General features: G+C 44.6%; 1 protein-coding gene across 1 annotated transcript; it reads right to left on the reverse strand.

Moving 5' to 3' along the window:
• Nucleotides 1-9,729: 9,729 nt before the first annotated feature.
• On the reverse strand, nucleotides 9,730-13,436 carry LOC103924577 (chromosome unknown open reading frame, human C2orf80). The gene is made up of 7 exons (XM_009333114.1): nucleotides 13,396-13,436; nucleotides 12,489-12,570; nucleotides 11,905-11,987; nucleotides 11,691-11,778; nucleotides 11,182-11,259; nucleotides 10,238-10,285; nucleotides 9,730-9,834 (listed from the first exon to the last, which is right to left on the reverse strand). The coding sequence occupies exons 1-7, from the start codon at nucleotides 13,434-13,436 to the stop codon at nucleotides 9,730-9,732; spliced, it is 525 nt and encodes a 174-aa protein (XP_009331389.1).
• Nucleotides 13,437-17,071: the final 3,635 nt, after the last annotated feature.

Here is a 17,071-nt window from a genome sequence, read left to right on the forward strand (position 1 = left end):
GGGAAACAGTTGCTGCATGAATTGCACACAAATTCTTTGAACAATGGGTGTTAATGCAAGTCCCCATGAAAGGCCATGAAGTCTGGCCCCGGATGTCTTTGTCAACCACACCACATACTTGCTTCACATAAAGGGACTGTTTAGCACTGGCAGTGGGAATACCTGTGTGCAAGTACTTGGCAGATCACTTCCACAACAGCACCTGACCTGGTGACAGTCTGTGCAGAATTTGGCGGTTGGTGTTCTCTCTGACTCTGCTTTGCTGCAAACAAACTCCTTTTTGGAGCCAGTCTGGGCTAGTTCCTATTTTGAGCACCTCTAACCATTCTTAGATATAGAAAATGCAGCAGAGATGCTCGATCCTTCAACCGTGACTCCCCTTGTGGAGCCAGTATCCTTTACATTGTTTTAGAGAGATCGAGTAAAACTGAATTTCTCATTGCTTTGACTCTGGTATTTGCTCTTGCTGCTGGCTGCCTCTTGGAGATATATAGTCCTATGCACTTAATACGTTAGACTTCGTCCTGACAAAATCGATTCTTTTCAAAACAGATTGGTTATATATTTGTCCTATAGATAAACTAATCTCTCGCACAAAATGGGTATTTTGCCATTCCAAGGTGGATGCTAGGTGTTTCCTCCTGATGTTTGACTAGGAAAAAGCTCTTCACCAAAATGAGTGAGAATTTTCAGGAATCGGAGAATCAGTAGTGCCATGTCTGAAGTCAGGATTACTGTAGCAGAAATGAGGGGGACTTTGGGGCTTGCTTGCATGGGCAGTGCTCTAGTGACTCTGACTCACAAGCTTGTGTGGGGCAATTTAAGAAGTTAGCGCCTCTGGTCCTGCAGGCAGTATGTCTGTGCCTCAGCTGCTGTGCAGCAAAGAGTGTAAGCTGAAACCATCACCGATTTCAGTGTCATAAACTGGGCTATGAATTGCAGCACCAAGTTGACACCATGAGTTTTGCTGCTGGAGTCAGTCTTTGGGCTACAATGGGACTCTTAAATTGCCAAAGGGAAAGTGGATGATGCCCCATTCACTTCCACACTTGCTGTACAACACGATTTCAGGTACTTACAAAGAACAGACCCAGAATGGTCTCTTACCTTTCCCACTGTGGATAGTATTGCAGTGCAGTGGTGGGCACCAACTGTGACAAATATTGCTAAGTGTGCACATATGATCAGAGGTCTCTTCTGGGTCCTGTAGAACAAATTTGTGACTCTGCATCCCATCTAAGCTCTGAACTATGTCCATCGCTTTTTGCATAGCTGAGAAAAGATTTTGAAGTTGTCCTGGCTAATTGGTCTGGTCACAGCAAAGCCTTTTTTTTTATTCAGGAGACAATATAGCTCAGGAAAGGAGGAAATTTCAGTCAAGGTGGCAGAAGGCTATCATTCACCAATCCCATTGGACACACACCTACAAGCACCTTTCAGCTCCCTGATTTTGGCTGTCTGAAAATGTGAACATGTGAACGGCAAACTACCCGATCTGCTGGGCTTGATTTTTGTGTACAGACTACCAGATACCAGCCAGCCAACAGGGGAGGGAGTAGCAAAGGGGCAGGTACTTGCACTCTGAAAATGAAATGCTGTTTTTATGCTTATTAGCATAGCAAGATTTCTGTTGCTTACTCCTCTTAACTCCGCCAGCCTTATCTATAAAAACCAGGAAGTATTAGCCAATGAAAAGTGAAGACCATGGCAGTACTCTAATAGCAAAGACAGCACTGGAATAACACAGCTAATCACCTATTTGTTTAAAGTCTTACTGTTTATTTTATTGCAGGTCAGTGAACAAAAATCAGTCATGAGATGTTAATCTCTCTAGCTGTTTAATCTTAACCACCCCCTCGCCATTGTTCTCCTACTCACGTGGTCAGCAGCAATATCCAGTCCTCCCCTCTTGTAATGACCTCATTTCAAAGTACAATTTCTCTCTGCTTTGGCTTTTAAGGGGTCAGACTGATGCTGTTTGAGTTGGAATGAAATTTGCTCAGGTCCTGGCACTGGCTGCTGCCTACTGCTCTATTGAATTTATTTGCAAGAACAGAAGCCTCTGTTTAGAAGCTGATGGATGCCCTGAGCTCCAGGAATGAGCCTGTGCCGAATGTGACAGGGCAGGCCTGTCCCAGCAGTGAACATAGGCCATGGAGGAGAGGTAGGAACTGCTAAATTGGATTGGAGAGTGCGTTCCAGCAACCCTACTTCCTGCAGAGTGAACTAACCAGGCCAAAACAGCTGATGCCGCATAAATTCATGGCTAAAGAGTTCCTGTGTAAGGGAGGGAGATGTTGCTGTTGATCTTAAGTCCCTTCTAGCCTTCTCATCTGACTCCCTTAGGCCTTGAATTTTGGCTCACATGGCTTGAAAGGAAAGTGGGGGGATGCATGGTATGGCCAAGAAGCCCCATCAATATCAGCACAAAGACTCACCAGTTAATCTGTAATTTTTCAATGTACCAAGCTATGGTTAGGTCTTTGCCCGTGGACAGCTCAGAATTGAAAGGACAGGTGTTTACAGCAGCTACATTTTATTTTAGACTGATTTTAACGGGAAATTTGTGATAAGTTATGTTAAAAAAAAAAAAGCTGTGAACCTGGTGAGTTGAAAGCAAGCTTTGAGTCCATGAGGACTTCTAAAAGACCCTTTGAATCCCTGATTAAGTTTAACCATTCCCAGGCTTTCTTGCATAGTGCTGTCTTTTGGCCTGTCCATAAACAGGCTGAGTGACTGAGAATCAGCAGGCAGGAGAAGAAAAATGGTTTTCCTTCACAAATGTTTATTGTTTTTTCCTTTAGCAGATATTTTGCATTAGAGTACAGGACCATCTCCAAGGCATGGGTTAATGCAGCTGTACAATATGTGACCACACTTTCAATGGATGTCTATCCCCTGGCTAGAAGTAGCTGGGAATCTTCATTTCTCTAATATTTATATGTAAAGAGCTCTAACGGAGTCTCTCTACCCTGTAGTTAGTGTTAAATGCACCTCTCAGCAGTGAACACTTCTACTACCCCACTGAACTCTGAAATGTCTGTGGAATTAAGTAGAAAGAGTCCTACAGAAACATGCCATGCTGTGTGCCCAGGCTTCCAGAGGAAGAGAGGGGTGTGGAAGGAGAACCATGTGCACCCAACTCTTATCCCAAGGTAGAGTTAATACAAGGATGAGGGTTGTGACAGCCCATCTAGGAAATGGGGAGTGTTCTTGGGCAGCACAGCATGGACATAACAAGAGGCAAACCATTAGAGACCTACAAACAGGGAATGGAAGACAGTTAGGCTTCAGTGCTACACTGGCACTGCAGGGAGAGGCTTTTTCTTTAGCTGAGTCCTTTAAGGAAATAAGGAAGTAGGATGGTTAAAGGGGAGAGCTGAAGAAAATGGGATCATTCTGAGAGGCACAACCCTCATGTCACATGCAGGGAAGCTCCTTCCTGTCCCACTCTGGATCACGTGTGGGAGTTGCACAGCACTGTGGACAAGGGGAAGTGTGTAATCCCTGCCTCTGAAGTGCTGCATCCCCTCTTTGGCTCTGTAAAAGTAGCATGGTGGGTTGAGAAGCAGTAGGGATGCACTGGAAAAATGTAAGCTCCCAGCACACTGGCAGGGAAACAGAAGAGAGGTAGTTAAGGGAAGAGGAGGGAATGTCAGAGTCTTGGGTACAAGATATGAGGGGTGGGAAGGAAGGAATGACTGCTAAGATTTAAAAACCAAAAAAACCCCCAATCCAAACCACGTCACAAATGCATTACCAAAGCTAAGGTAGAAGACATCAGTTAGCTCACCTACAACTAAGTGAGGTACATGAAGTCTGGGTCTTTGTTATGTCTTTGCTTCCTTTGCATTCCTTGCTTTTGAATCTGTTCCAGGCTTCTCTGGAGAGACTCCTTGTTTTGCTTCTGCAGCTCCCTGCAGGATTCAAATGTTAATAAGCGCAAGCACAGCATGCAGGGCTGAATCCATCAGGAGAGTTGGGGACTGCGTGGTAGATCAGCTTCCCTCCTGCTGTGTGACATGTGATGCACATTGAACTCGAGGCTGTGGGGGAGCCCCTTGGTGAAATGCTGCTGCTACAACGAATGTTTTCCTAACTCTCCTGCTCAGTGGAGTTGCAGCAAACAATAGGCTTTAGCAAATCACGGACAAATAGAAAGGCAGAGCCTAATTCATGTACATGCTGGGCTAATCTGACATTACTGGGTTCTTTATGGAGTCAGGTTTTTGTTCATTTTTTAAAAAATAGTCTTCAACTGTTTTTTAACCTGAAAGTGATAGTCGTGAATGTGTTTCGCAGGGATATTAGCCAGAAGAGTGCCTTCCACGTGTATGTTGGGTACTACTGGAGTTGACTTTCCAGCTCATGAGTGACATCTCCTGCCAAGATATGATACAGTTGCTGTGAAAGTCCAATTTGGCATCGACACTATATTATAAATTAGTGCTGCTATGAAACTTCTCCTGCTAAGGAGTGCTGAGCAGGGCAGACAAGAAAGACTTTGTGGGCTCTGGGTGGCTTGCGGTGCCACTCTAGCTGTGACATTCAGTGGTAGTGTTGCAGAAACAGTTTTAGTGGCTTGTATGAATTCTTCAGACCTACTTTGTCAACCTGTTGCTTTCCTCTGATGAGTGAGCCCAGTTGCTTGCTGTTCTTCTTAGCTCTCCTTGCTGAACAAGGGTTGGTCTTTTGATATGCTGCTCTCTCCGGTACTTGATGCCTTGGGAGGGAGAAAGGGCCTTGCATCATCTTGGGGTTACAGGGAGCCACCAGGCTGGTTTACAGACCTACTGCATGGGATCAGTTGCAATACATGGTTGGAGGTAAGGGGTTCTAGCTTCAAATTCCCTAACGCTCCTGGAGTTACTCTGTTTTGCTGCACTTGGAGAAGAAGCAGGGAAGGGGGGGTGGCTCTTTCACTGGCCAGTAGCATAACTGACCTTTGCAAAAGTCCTAGTAATAGTCCAAGCTTAAGAACAAACAAGTGATTGTGAGACATGAAGGCTGATCCTATCAGAAATGTGTAATCTTATTGTTTACCTCAACTTGAGGAAAATGGTCCTTTTGCAATTGTCATGAGCTCAGGAGCCTGAGCTAAACACTGTGTCTAGGCTACAATGAGAAAATGCCTGTACCTCCCTGCCTGCAAGAGAATAGGCACAGACCAAGGTTTACACTATCCCTTCCATGTGCAGCTGTTGGAGCTCAGCACGCTGTAACTTGGTGGCTCTGCTGGGCCAGGTGCTGCTGCCCCATGTTCCCCTGCCCTGGCCTTGTGGAATTTGGGGTGAAATGTGCTCACTTTGCTTCCAGGCACACTCTGCAGCTTCAGGGGCAGTCAGCACGGCAAATGGATGCAGGGAGAGCTTGAAAGGTTGAATCCAGTGGTCCTGGAAGGACAATTCATCGATTAGTATGTCTGCAGAAACTATGTGCCAAGCCAAATGGGCATACTCTTTTGTGGTCAGCTGAAAGTAAGATAACTTCTTCAGAGGTCCTGATGGATAAATGAGCACAGCTTTGCTGGCAGTTTTTGTCCTGGCTGCTTGGCCCACCCAGCTTCTTGAAGTGCCCATCCCTGCTGCCCAGACATTTTGGTTGTCCACACAGTAGCTGAACTGCTGCATTTCATAGCCCTGTATGTACTGGTGCAGCCTGGGGATTGTGGTCTGCCAAAACATCCTGATGGGCAGCCTGCTCAGCTGTTCACATGAACAGCTCAGCTGTTCACATGGCAGCTCCCGAAACATCTGGATGATGGGGTAGGATACTCTGAGAAGCAGCAGGCAGGTGGGATAGCAACCATTACATCCATCTCAGGCTAGGATGTTCCTTCTCATGAATCAGAAATCTTCTGGATCCTAAATCCCACTAGGATGTGACTTAGGCTCCCTAAGTATCTATATATATTGGTAAAGCTAGTGCTTCATTGGAGATGTAAACCAAGGCTTAAAAAGTGATGGTGGATAACAGGAATCTCCACCGTTTTACTTTGATTGGAAATGGCAGGGGGGGGCGAGAAAAGATAACCAAACCTGAGATCCACAGAAACTGAATTTTGAGATGGGCTGGATTCCAGCTCTTTGAGTCTAGGACTCTTAAGGAGGCATAAGCTGTGCTCCAAGAGTTACTGTTACTGAAAACAGTAGATTTAACCTCTTAAACTAATTAGGGCTTTGCAAAATGAATTATCCTTAGTTTCCAAATTCAGCAAAGCTTTTCTGTTCCTTTCTCATAGAGTGGGAATGATCTTAAGCCCATTAAAATTAAGCAGTGTTGTTGGCTGAAATAGAACCTGGAGATCCTGATAACAATGGCTTATCTTCCTCTTCAGAAAATTTTGTAACTTTGCTACCTCATGACGTCAAGGAAATATCCCTGAGTCCACTAGGGACAGGATCTAGGCAAGTGCACAGTAACATGAGATGAACAGAAAGACTGTTTCTGTTCTTTCTTTGTCTTTGCTTGCATAACATCAGAATATAAATCAAAACAAAAAAAACTACCCCCCCCAGACCCCCCCCCCGAAACCAAAACACCATGGGAAACAGCGTGAGTAGCTGGAAAATTTCCAAGAAAACATCACTCCTCTGCAGTCTATGATGTGCACCCAAAATGGAGATTTCTAAAAATATCCTGGGTTGGAAATTCCTAGAGAAAAAGGATTCCTGCCCATGAGAAGCATGACAGTAAAAATACATAGTGTAATGTTCACAGCAAAAGGAGGGAGAGCTGATCCACCCACTTATCCCAGGAGCAGAGGGGAAGATCCCTCCTTCAAACTAACATGTTGTGAAATGCCCCTACATGGCATCTAGTGGCATTTCTAGCTCCTGACATGGGAAAATTCAACTAAGAGAGGTTACAGCCAAGGCTGTTCTGATGCATGTAACTGAGCTGGAGGTAGCTCTAGCCCTTTCTGGACACCGGGTGGCAGTCCGTCATTAATATTACAGCTATGTATGGCAAGTAAAAAAAAAAAAAATTAAGTGCACCAGAAACACTGTGAATTACATGTGAATCATCTATTATAGTCTGATTACAATTCCACAGCAACTTTTTATGGTTGTTTGGGAAACATCAATAAAGTCTGTGTTACTGAAAATAAAATCTACATATTCCAGCACAAATGCTTTTTCATTAAATAGCTGGGCCATACAGAATGCTTTCTTGTGACTTGAGTCATGAATTAAAAATTATAATACCTCCCCTTTTTTTTAAAGGGCAATTACACTTATATGACTAAAGATATGCTGCTAGAGAAACTTGCTCTGAACACAGGCAAGGCCCTTGTGAAGCAGGCTGTATCTCCTCGGACCTGCATAGCCTCCTTCCCCACTCCACATTAATGGTAATTAGAGCACACTTGTGGGAATGCTCCTCTGTACAGCACTATGTCAAAAGCCCAGGAGCTGTGTTACTTCTTAGTGTGGTTGTGAGTAGTTGGACTGCCCTTTTCTTGCCTCTCCCTGGTGCAGCATAAGGTAGAGGAGGAGGTGAATAGTTCAGCTTTTTGCTATGTTCAAAGAGAGAAGGCTGGAGCTAGTTTGCTATTACTAATGGGGCAAAAGCAAAAGGGGCAAATGACTTGAGTTTAAAATGTAACATATTTTTTAAAAGGCACAGATATTATAGGATCCAAATGCATTATGCCTTTATGTAGCAGGAGATTCCTTCCACTTTATTGCTCATAGCACACCAGTCTAGGCAGTAGGCTGGTGGGAGAAGGGGCCAATAGCTTACCATTGCTATGGCCAAAGCTAGGAGTCACTGGTACCACTGAACTGGTACCTCTTCTTTGGTGGTCTCTCTCAGACCTAAAGGGCAGAAGACAGCAAAAAGTTTGGGGTAGATTCTGCAAGGTGTGTGATGCCAGCAATGCTGAAAGCCTTTTAGGTATGTTTGGGAATGGGATACCGCTTTAAGACTGGTGCTATGCGTAGGTATTAGTATCAGGGCAGGATAGGACTGAAGAGTTTTAACTGGTGAAATCTCTGCAGGGCCAAGATGAGATCTGATCAGTAAAGCTGGAGTAAGTATCTCCTTTTTGTCTACTGAAGGCTTTTTTTTTTTAATCCGTCTGGTTGCGTAGTTACATTTGTCTGCTGTATTCAGTTTTGCATGCACCAAATACACAGTTTCTTTTTCTGGTAGCCTGGGGATAATTTTCAGCAGAGGTCCAACAGAGGAACAGCACAACAGAGCCAAACACGCTGCTTCTGCCCTTTGAAGAACAAAACCATCTCCCTGAAGGTCAGCTACTGAAGACAAAGAGCTTTTAAGTGTCGGTGCTTTCCCTGCACTAGCACTTTGTTTGCTTGGGTTGGCAAAGTCCCATGCCCAGTGTGCAGGCCAGAAAGGAACCATGAAGTCTGTGGTCAGCCAGGCATTTAAGCCAGAAAGAGGCATGCCAATAAAAAGCCTTCATAAACCTCTAAACCCAGCAGCACATCATTCCAATATTCTAGCATGCAATGGGTGACTTTAGACTAAAAAGATGGAGCAGGGATTTTAGAAGTAGCCCTTATGCTGCCAAAGGTTTCTGATCCCAGTGGTGGTATAATGAGGGAAGCATCAAGAGGTCAAACTCTAGAGGTTAAATATAGTAAGCACCTTTCCTCCCCTGCCTAGTCTCAACTTCCCTTGTTTTTTTCATGGTTACATTCAGTCTTCCCCAATTCCTTCTGTGAGGTGATGGGTGGCAAAGGAGGTTGGGCTCATGTGTGAATGGTTTCTGTTTGGCATTTCTCTGTACTTCTTACTTTTCCTTTGTGCTTCTGTCCCTGCAGGCCATGGCATGGAGGGGATGCCTCCTTCCAAGAGCAAGTCTCTCTTAATAGTCAACCCGCACGTCTCCTTACATGTGTCCTCATGTCTCCTTCCCTAGTAGCTGCTGCTCTTTCTTAAATATGTTTGAGTAGAGGTGCCATGTGCTCCTCTGGCTGAAGTTTTGGCTCATGCTTGGCTGCTTACATGGGTTTGAGTTGACTGGCACAGGGCAGTTCATGGTCTCCCCCCATATAGGTCACCACTGCAGCCCCTGCTGCCTGAACTCTGCCATTTACGCCTAACACAGCACCCATGTGTGAATTTGCATGAAAGCAGTAAACCCTGCAATTTATGCCCAATATAAACAGAAAGGTATTTGAACTGGGGATGCAGAAGTTGTCCTGATGTCTAAAACTGCTCAGGTCTTGCAAGCTCCCTAAGACCTGCTGGATCATTCCACATGGAGGTTTCACTCCCGAAGAGCGGGGATGTGACTTGTCTGGAAGGTCTTAAACAGTATCAGATTCCATTGCTTATGTAAATACACTCTCAGAAGTCTCAGATGAAGGGAAGCAGGAGGCACACACTCTGCTGCCTGTTGTGAGAGCTGACTAGGCCCAAACAACTCTGGTGTACGGGCTCACGGCAGGCCATGTTGTCAGAGCACTGTGCCCAAGGAAACATAGCCTCCTTCTCTTTGGAGGCTTTTAGCTGCAAATAACGACCCAGACTGTGCCACCGATTGACTAGGACAGAGATTAATTGACTTGCCCAAAGTCAGATAGTCTAGTCTAATCTGCAAGTCAGGGTAATGTTACCTCTTATCTCTGCAATAATTGAATTGTAAAACCTTGTGCAAGTTTTCTATTACTATTGTATGATTTGGCACAAGGATACTTCCAGTCTCTAGAGCATCTTTTCCCTGCAGGTGCACAGGTAACACAGATGACCTTGCAGTCACAGAGTTGCTAGTTTGTTCTGTTTAATCTGTGTGTCCACCTTCCATAGGACTGCAAGTAAAAATTGGCTTAGCACTGTTTTCTTTTTCTCCTCTTTTTCACACTGCAATAAAGGGAGAATTTAAGGCTGTCTGACAGTTGCCATCTCTGATCCTTTACTGGGATCCAGGAAAGATTCCTAGGATGTAGATACTGAATCTCCTTGAACAGTGTCATATAATGCCTATGCAAGAGTCAGAGTGCCCTTCTGAGAGTTGGCTTCTGTTAACATAGCACTGATTGTATGAAACTGCTTAAACATGACCCCAGATTAACACCTGCGGTGTCGGCACACTCTGCTAAGCAGCATACAATAGCTTACAAAAACCCCATGGAAGTATGGAAGGAAGTCTCTGTCTTGCAGGGTTAAAGGTCTCTAGCCAAATTTGACATCTCTGGTTCCTCTGACGAATGCCTTATCTCAGACCTACAGCACATTTTCTTAGCTGGAAGATTTATCAGCTTACAGTGGAGTAAGAATGAGTCAAGGAGACCATGAGGATCTGCAGAGGATCCTACAAAAGAGGAGGGCAGAAAAACTGTAGCAAAGAGGTGGGCTGTGCAGGGAGAGTTTCGCTTTTTTACACAACTGCTTACAGGGTATACTGCCCACCAAAACAACTTTGCCTCCTCGGTGAGGCCAATTAGTGCAAGGCAGCACCAGAGGCCGGGAACTAGCAAAGGTTAGGTATTGTCCCCTGATGATTTCTGATTTGAAACCTGAGTGGACTGGGGAAGAAGACTGGGCACAGACAAAGTACATCTTTGGCAGCCAGATAACAATCCCAGAGGAAAGCACTAACTTCAGATAAAATTCACACTGTCGTGCCTAGCCTGTGGTCTTGAATGCTACCTGAACGCTTATATTCTGCTGTACCAAGGAGATACATGAGAGTTTATTGTAGGATGCTGCCAGCTATCATCCACATATCCCCAAACACTGCTGGTCTAACAGTAGTGTCTGCTTTCCATAGAATGAAGTCCCTTCCTTTATTAGTATGGGACAGCTGGAATAAACAGTAAACAGTAGCTATAATAATAGACCCACACACAATATAATCTGCAAGCAATTAGGAAATGTGCTGCACTCTGCAGCTTTGACAGACACACACCCTCAAGACTAGCAGCAGGCATGAAGTACCCCCTGGATAACTACAACTGCACATGGAGGCTTTATGCTTCGTTATGATGCTGAAAGGCCACCCACAAGGCTCTAAGCCATAATGGCAGATGTGAGAAGGGAATAGTTCAACAGTGTTTACTCTGAGTGAGAAGAGAAATAATCCATGTGTGGATCGCATTCCCAGAATGCCAGCCCAATGTACTACATGCTGGACCAGGCCACTACAGGTAAGAGAGATCTTCACTCAGGCCCCTATTAGAGATGCTGAAAAAACAACAGATCACTCACATTTGCAGAGCTCTGCCAGTGTGCTGCTGTGCACCTCACACTGTAAATCTCAAAGATCTCTTCAATAGGAATGCTGTTCTGTGAAGACAGGTAAAGAGAGAGGTTCAGCTCTCAGAAGTCGTATTCTTTAAAGTGAATGTATGAAATCCAGCTCATATCCCCTTCCTTTGTTCTCTGAAACAGCTTTCATGTGAACTCCTAGTATTGTTTCATGCTGCTAGTACAAATCTATTGAGATCTGGTCCTGAAACTTGCTCACCATTTTGCACTTGGGTGAGACAAGATAAGTAACCTATATGCATGCATAGGGCCACCTACTGAAACTGCCTATTTTGTTTTCTAAGGCTGAGCAAAACCTAATGGCTACCTAATAAAAATGAGACAGATTTGTGATATTTGCACTGTCTGTATACTGTGCTTTCAATGAACAAAGATATCCAGGGTACAGCGAGTGTTTCTAGAGAGATGCCATAGAGCAAAAGATATTGCTATCTTTCTTGCTCTCTTACCATTAATATTCCAGCATATGAAGATAATATCATAGCTTCTCTCTCAATTAGGTTGGGATACACGCATTGGTTGCAAGCTGCAAAATTCCTGTATGGCGTTTTGAACAAGAATATTGTTAGGCTGGTGCTGGGCTCGATTCACTGCTGCTTTTACTCCATTTTCACACTGGTGTAACCCACTGCAACAGCAGGGCCTTAGCTTTGCAATACTCACATTTTCTCTTTTGTCAGTGCAGTCTGAGCATCCAAGTCACTTAGCCACAGCAAAGCAACACTAAAGGCTAAGTTGTAATGGACCTGGAAAGACAGAAGAACTTTATGTGTTTGTTTTACTGTAATTGCTTGACTGAGGCATGACAGAAAGACCAGAGAAATGCAGGGAAACATTAGCTGGAGCCCAGTATTTCTCAACTACACTGGGTAGCTCACCAGTTGTAAGACACTTGCTGAGGTTTGAGGCATTTTAAACACACCCAGGAAGACTTTCTCAGCTTAGCTGAAAGACGTTTTATTATGCATAGACAGCTTTAGTTTGTGAAGAATTCCCTTTGGTTAGTTGACTGGAACTTTATCAAATGTCCTCTGTGGATGAGCTTTTTCTTGCTGAAAAATCAGCAAAAACTTGAATTGTCTTGGATACATTACACCTGGATGCTATTCACAGCCAATCTCTTTAGATACTCATTTCAGTAATGGGCTTTTATTGATCATTGTAGGAACAGGTTATTCAGCCATCCTTCAGAGTTCTCAGTAGCCCTGCAGTTAAAAAGGATAGGAAGTAAGAAGTCTGGTGATTACCATGTCATCTAGAAAGGTGGGCTGCCTTTGTCCTCTTGGATCAAATTCATTTTCTTGTAGTCTGATGCCAACATAATCTCCCCTTAAAGCAAGAAAATAACTCCAAATTACAACTGGTTCTAAGCAATCCAGTGCATAAAAATGTCATAGATTACTCTAAAGCTAGTGCAAATTTGCTACGATTCAGGGCTAGGGATCTGCTGCAGGATTTCTCACAGACACCTCCTAAGTAGGAAAGCTGTTAGTTTTCTGCATCACTGCTAATCTTAGCTTCCCTCAAACCACACTGCTGTCTTCCCCAAAGGCTCCAAAATATAGGAAGAGGTACAAATATGAATCAAGTATTTAAAGTCTGGGGACTCACAGAAGGATTTCATTGTACAGCCAAGAGACTGAAAAAGATGCTTTACTGCTGCTTGTTCTTCCCATTCAAGGGAGGCCTGATTCTGCAATCTTTCCTCAGACTAAGTACTACTGATCCATGCAAGCAGTCCTAGGGAAGATGGGCACAGGACTTGTATGGAATAGAGGGGACACTGCTTACATCCCCTAGGAGTTGTCTGCTGGGCACTCCTGCATCCAAGAGCATGAAACGCTGCTGCATGAACTAGGAGACTGGCGCTGGCTGCATGGCAAAGGAGGAACTCTGCACCTCCCTGGTCACTCCCACTGACACAGAGCAAGTTCTGGGCTGTGACATCTCTACTGTGACACATGCAGTCAGGTCTCACGCTACAGACTGCATGTAAAAAAATGAAGAGCATCTCAAAAGAAGTCTGTTCATACTTTCCAGCAAGAGAAGACTAAGGTTTTACAGTTGTCATCCAGCTAGGTCATATAACCCTTTGCAATGAAAACAAGCCCATCTCAAATGCAATGAAGGCAGTTGTGGGCAGTTACTACTTACAGGAGTTTTTGAATCTCTTTCTTCAGGTGTTTTCTTTCCATACTCTGGCTGTCACTGTAACATAAGCTCAAGGGGATCTAGGAGAGAGAAAAGTGCATCCTACCAAGTATCTCTGTCAGTGAGCAAATCTGAATCGCAGATAAAGAGTATGGGATGCTTGGAGACCCCCTACAAAAATCTGGCCAAAACCATTTCCCAGGTAGGACTGCAATAGAAGTTGAGAAAAACCTAGTCAAGAAAGAGAAGACAACACGCACAGTAATGAAAGTGAGGGTAAGGAGTTTGGTAATGGCAAATGGGCAGAATGAGCCCATTTAAGATGAGCATCAATCTTGAGTGTCAGCTTGCAGGTTGCTTGCATCCCCACCACAGCGATGTATATTCTCTCATATAATGCAATCTATTGACCTGCTACCACTTCTGAGTTTCTTAGCACATGGCTTGGTCTCCCTACTGTGTGTGTATTAATCAGATCTATGTGGTACAAAGAGGGGATGGACTGGGAAGAGGACAGGCTGGAAGAGATGGGGTAACAGCTGGCCTGACAGGACACAACAATGAGAGCAGCCAGCACCTGGCGCACCAATAATGACATACCTAGTAAGCTCTCTGTGTTACTGGATATTGTCCCCCTATTCTCTCTCTCATACATGTACACAAGAAATCATGCACTACCTGTGTCAACTCTTGGAATAGGCCTCAGGATCTGAGTTTGAAGCCTCTCTGACTTCAGGTGTCTATGAGGAGGAATTCCCTCTTGGTGTTGCTGCTGTTCCTTTCTTGCCTCTGCCCCTCAGTTTGTGTGCCAGGAAAATTAGGCTATGGCTTCACGCAGGACTGCAGCTTTCTCCTGTTGCTTAGAAACAATGCTGCTGAGCTGAGAGAAATTAAAAAAAAAAACAAACAACACCAACAAAACAACACAGAGAATAGGTTAAACCTGCACCTTCAGGTTGGGTTATCAGTTTCAAGATAAATGATCCTTTTACACTTCTAGGCATTGAGTTTCACTGCTGAGTGGCTAGTTGGAAACATAGAAGACTTGCTAACAAGGGAGGCAGAGACTATTCACTGGGTTTTCTGATGGATCTAATTGCTTGTAAAAGAAGCCATCAGCTTCCACTCTTCCAGCATTCCACCGTATGGAATGGACCTGATACCTCCCAAGAGCCCATCTGGGGTTCCATTTGCAGTGTTTATGGCATATAGCAGGGATCCTGCTACTTGTTCTTTCATCAATGTTATGTTTTTGCTTACAGTATTAGGAGAAATTCTAACAGCCAAGAAATCCCAACACAACTCCCTAAATCCTGCTGTTGTCCTTCCAAGGGATGCAGGGCACATGCAGGCATCTTGCACAGGATTGCTGATGCTAGCCAATGCATCATGATGATTAACAAGTCAGTAAGAGGCTATTGGATTTTGTAGATTAGGAAGGTTTGCAGGCTGTAGTTCTGAATCGAATGAGCCATCCTCCTCGTTGGGAATGTACTTCTCATGTTATTAACTGATTACCTAGTAAACAATAGGAATGGGTTTATGAGACATGATCATAATGTTGCCTCTCTTTGTGATGGCCTAAGAAAACATAAAAGCAAATGTATCATCATAAGACATAGATGTTTTCCAGGAAAAAGCCTACTTGGTATTTACAGAATTTGTGCTGTGCTTTCTCTTCTGTATTTCATTTCACCACTCCCTTTCCAAAGCCCACGCTTTAGGCATGTGCCTGGGCAGGTACAAGAGGTAAAGGTGGTGGACATGGTTCTGCCACCTACCATGTCTTTGCCATAGCAGTGGAAAGCCAGGTGGGCAGCCACTGAGGGAAGGCCGGATTTTGGGAATGGCCCCTCCTAGCAGCATTAGATGCTTATGGCCATTCTCATTAATTCTATGGCAAAAGGACCACCAAGCTTAGCACTTCCCCACCTTTCATTCCAGCTGTGGGGCTTGTAATCAAGTTGGATTTGATTTCTAAGGGCTTCTGCCTGGCAGGCATCATGGCAACCCCATGCTTCCAGTAGAGCTGCTGCTTGTTTGCTCTGCTTTGAGAAATGCAGATCTACTGCCTGCCTTGCCTCCAGTTACACTTACCCAGGGCTTACCTGCTGGTATGGCCAGGTGAGTGTGAAAAGTGACCTTCACAAAGTGAACATAGCCATGCCAGGACTGACCCGAAGTCCTGCTAACCCAACTCCTATTATGTGGCAAGGGTGAAACCCTGATGAAGAAAGTGGCTTTCCTAAAATGAGGCTGGTCCCTAGCCCTGAAGTGAACTGACTCCTGCTATTTTCCCAAAAGCAAGAAATGCCTCTGTTATCGTTGCAAGGCAAGGAAGGGGGTGGCACTGTGTTTGTGCTCTTCCTGGGGAAAAAAACAAGCAGCCACTAGGGGATGCCTGGGGAAGAGACAGAAGAGCTGCGCCAGTAGGCATCAAGCTTTCTCAGTGTATTTCCCCTGTGTTTTGCAGCTCAGGACCTTCTTGAGCAAACATGTTGTCTTGGCAGTTAATAGCCCTTGCTTGTTTTTTACTTCCACAACCTTGTCCAATTTCTTTTTGAAACCTGAGTAACTGACATCTGCAGTATCACCTGGCAAAGATTTCCACTGTTTAAATAGGGCTGCACAGGAAAGGGTTTCTGGTTTTAAGCTGTCCACTGTTAATTCAATTTGCTAATCAGTGTGCTTAATAAACTTAGCAAAGTAACTTAGTAAACTTAGTAAGAGCAAGTTTAGGCCCCTTGAACTGTGGAATTTGTCATGCATGTGTTAGAGAAGGATCCTTAAGTCTTGCCCCCACACCATAGCACATTTAATGCCAGTCACAGGTTCCCCAGAGCAAGAAATAAAGCCACAGGCAGGTCTGCATGTCTGCAGCATTGTTATCCGCTGCAGGGCTGATTTTCGGGGCTGATACGGAGGGTGTTTTGTCAATCTGCTACTTAATTAAGTTGGAATAAATAAATTTATTTAATAATTCACACAATTTAATGCTCATCAGCTAATATATTAACAAGTACCACATAAAATAGTAACAGGAGTAGGATTTAGGGCTCTTGCAAAGGGCTACTATTCATATGCCTGTGGTAGCAGGTAGAAGCATTTTTGCCAGCCTCGTTTGTATTGCAAACTCCCTCAGCACCTCCACTGTAAATTGCTGTTCTGCAAACTATTTGGCTGCTTTTTCCTTACATGTCATTTCCTTAAAATATTTAACATCATCACATCTGCACTTGCAACGTCAACTTCTTGTGGACAAATTCAAAGGTGTCTGGAAAGCAATGCATTAACTTGGACTGAAATGTAAATTACTTAAGAAAAAAAATTCCTTTTAATAGACTGTAAAACTTCACCTTCTTGCAGGTGAAAGCTTCCAAGCCAGGTTCTGAATTCTGCAGACGAACAAACCCAAAGTTGTGGGTGAGACTTGTCCTTCAGAACAACCCTCGGGCTTTTCTGAGGCGTTTCAGGAGCGTTTTAGCTCTGCCTGCCCGGGGCAAGCTGGCGGCAGCAGCGCCGAGGGCCCGCGCTGGCGCCTCACGAGCACGGCCTCAAAGTTAGGTGCTTCCCTCCAGAAGGGCGGCAGGGCCGCGGCAGCGGAGAAGGCGGCATTTCGGCGTCCTCTTTCCCCGTGAGGGCGGAGAGCTCCTCATCAGCGGCGGCGGCCCGGCCCAGC

This window comes from Pygoscelis adeliae, unplaced genomic scaffold (genome assembly GCF_000699105.1).
Source record: "Pygoscelis adeliae isolate BGI_AS28 unplaced genomic scaffold, ASM69910v1 Scaffold160, whole genome shotgun sequence".
Classification (NCBI taxonomy): domain Eukaryota; kingdom Metazoa; phylum Chordata; class Aves; order Sphenisciformes; family Spheniscidae; genus Pygoscelis; species Pygoscelis adeliae.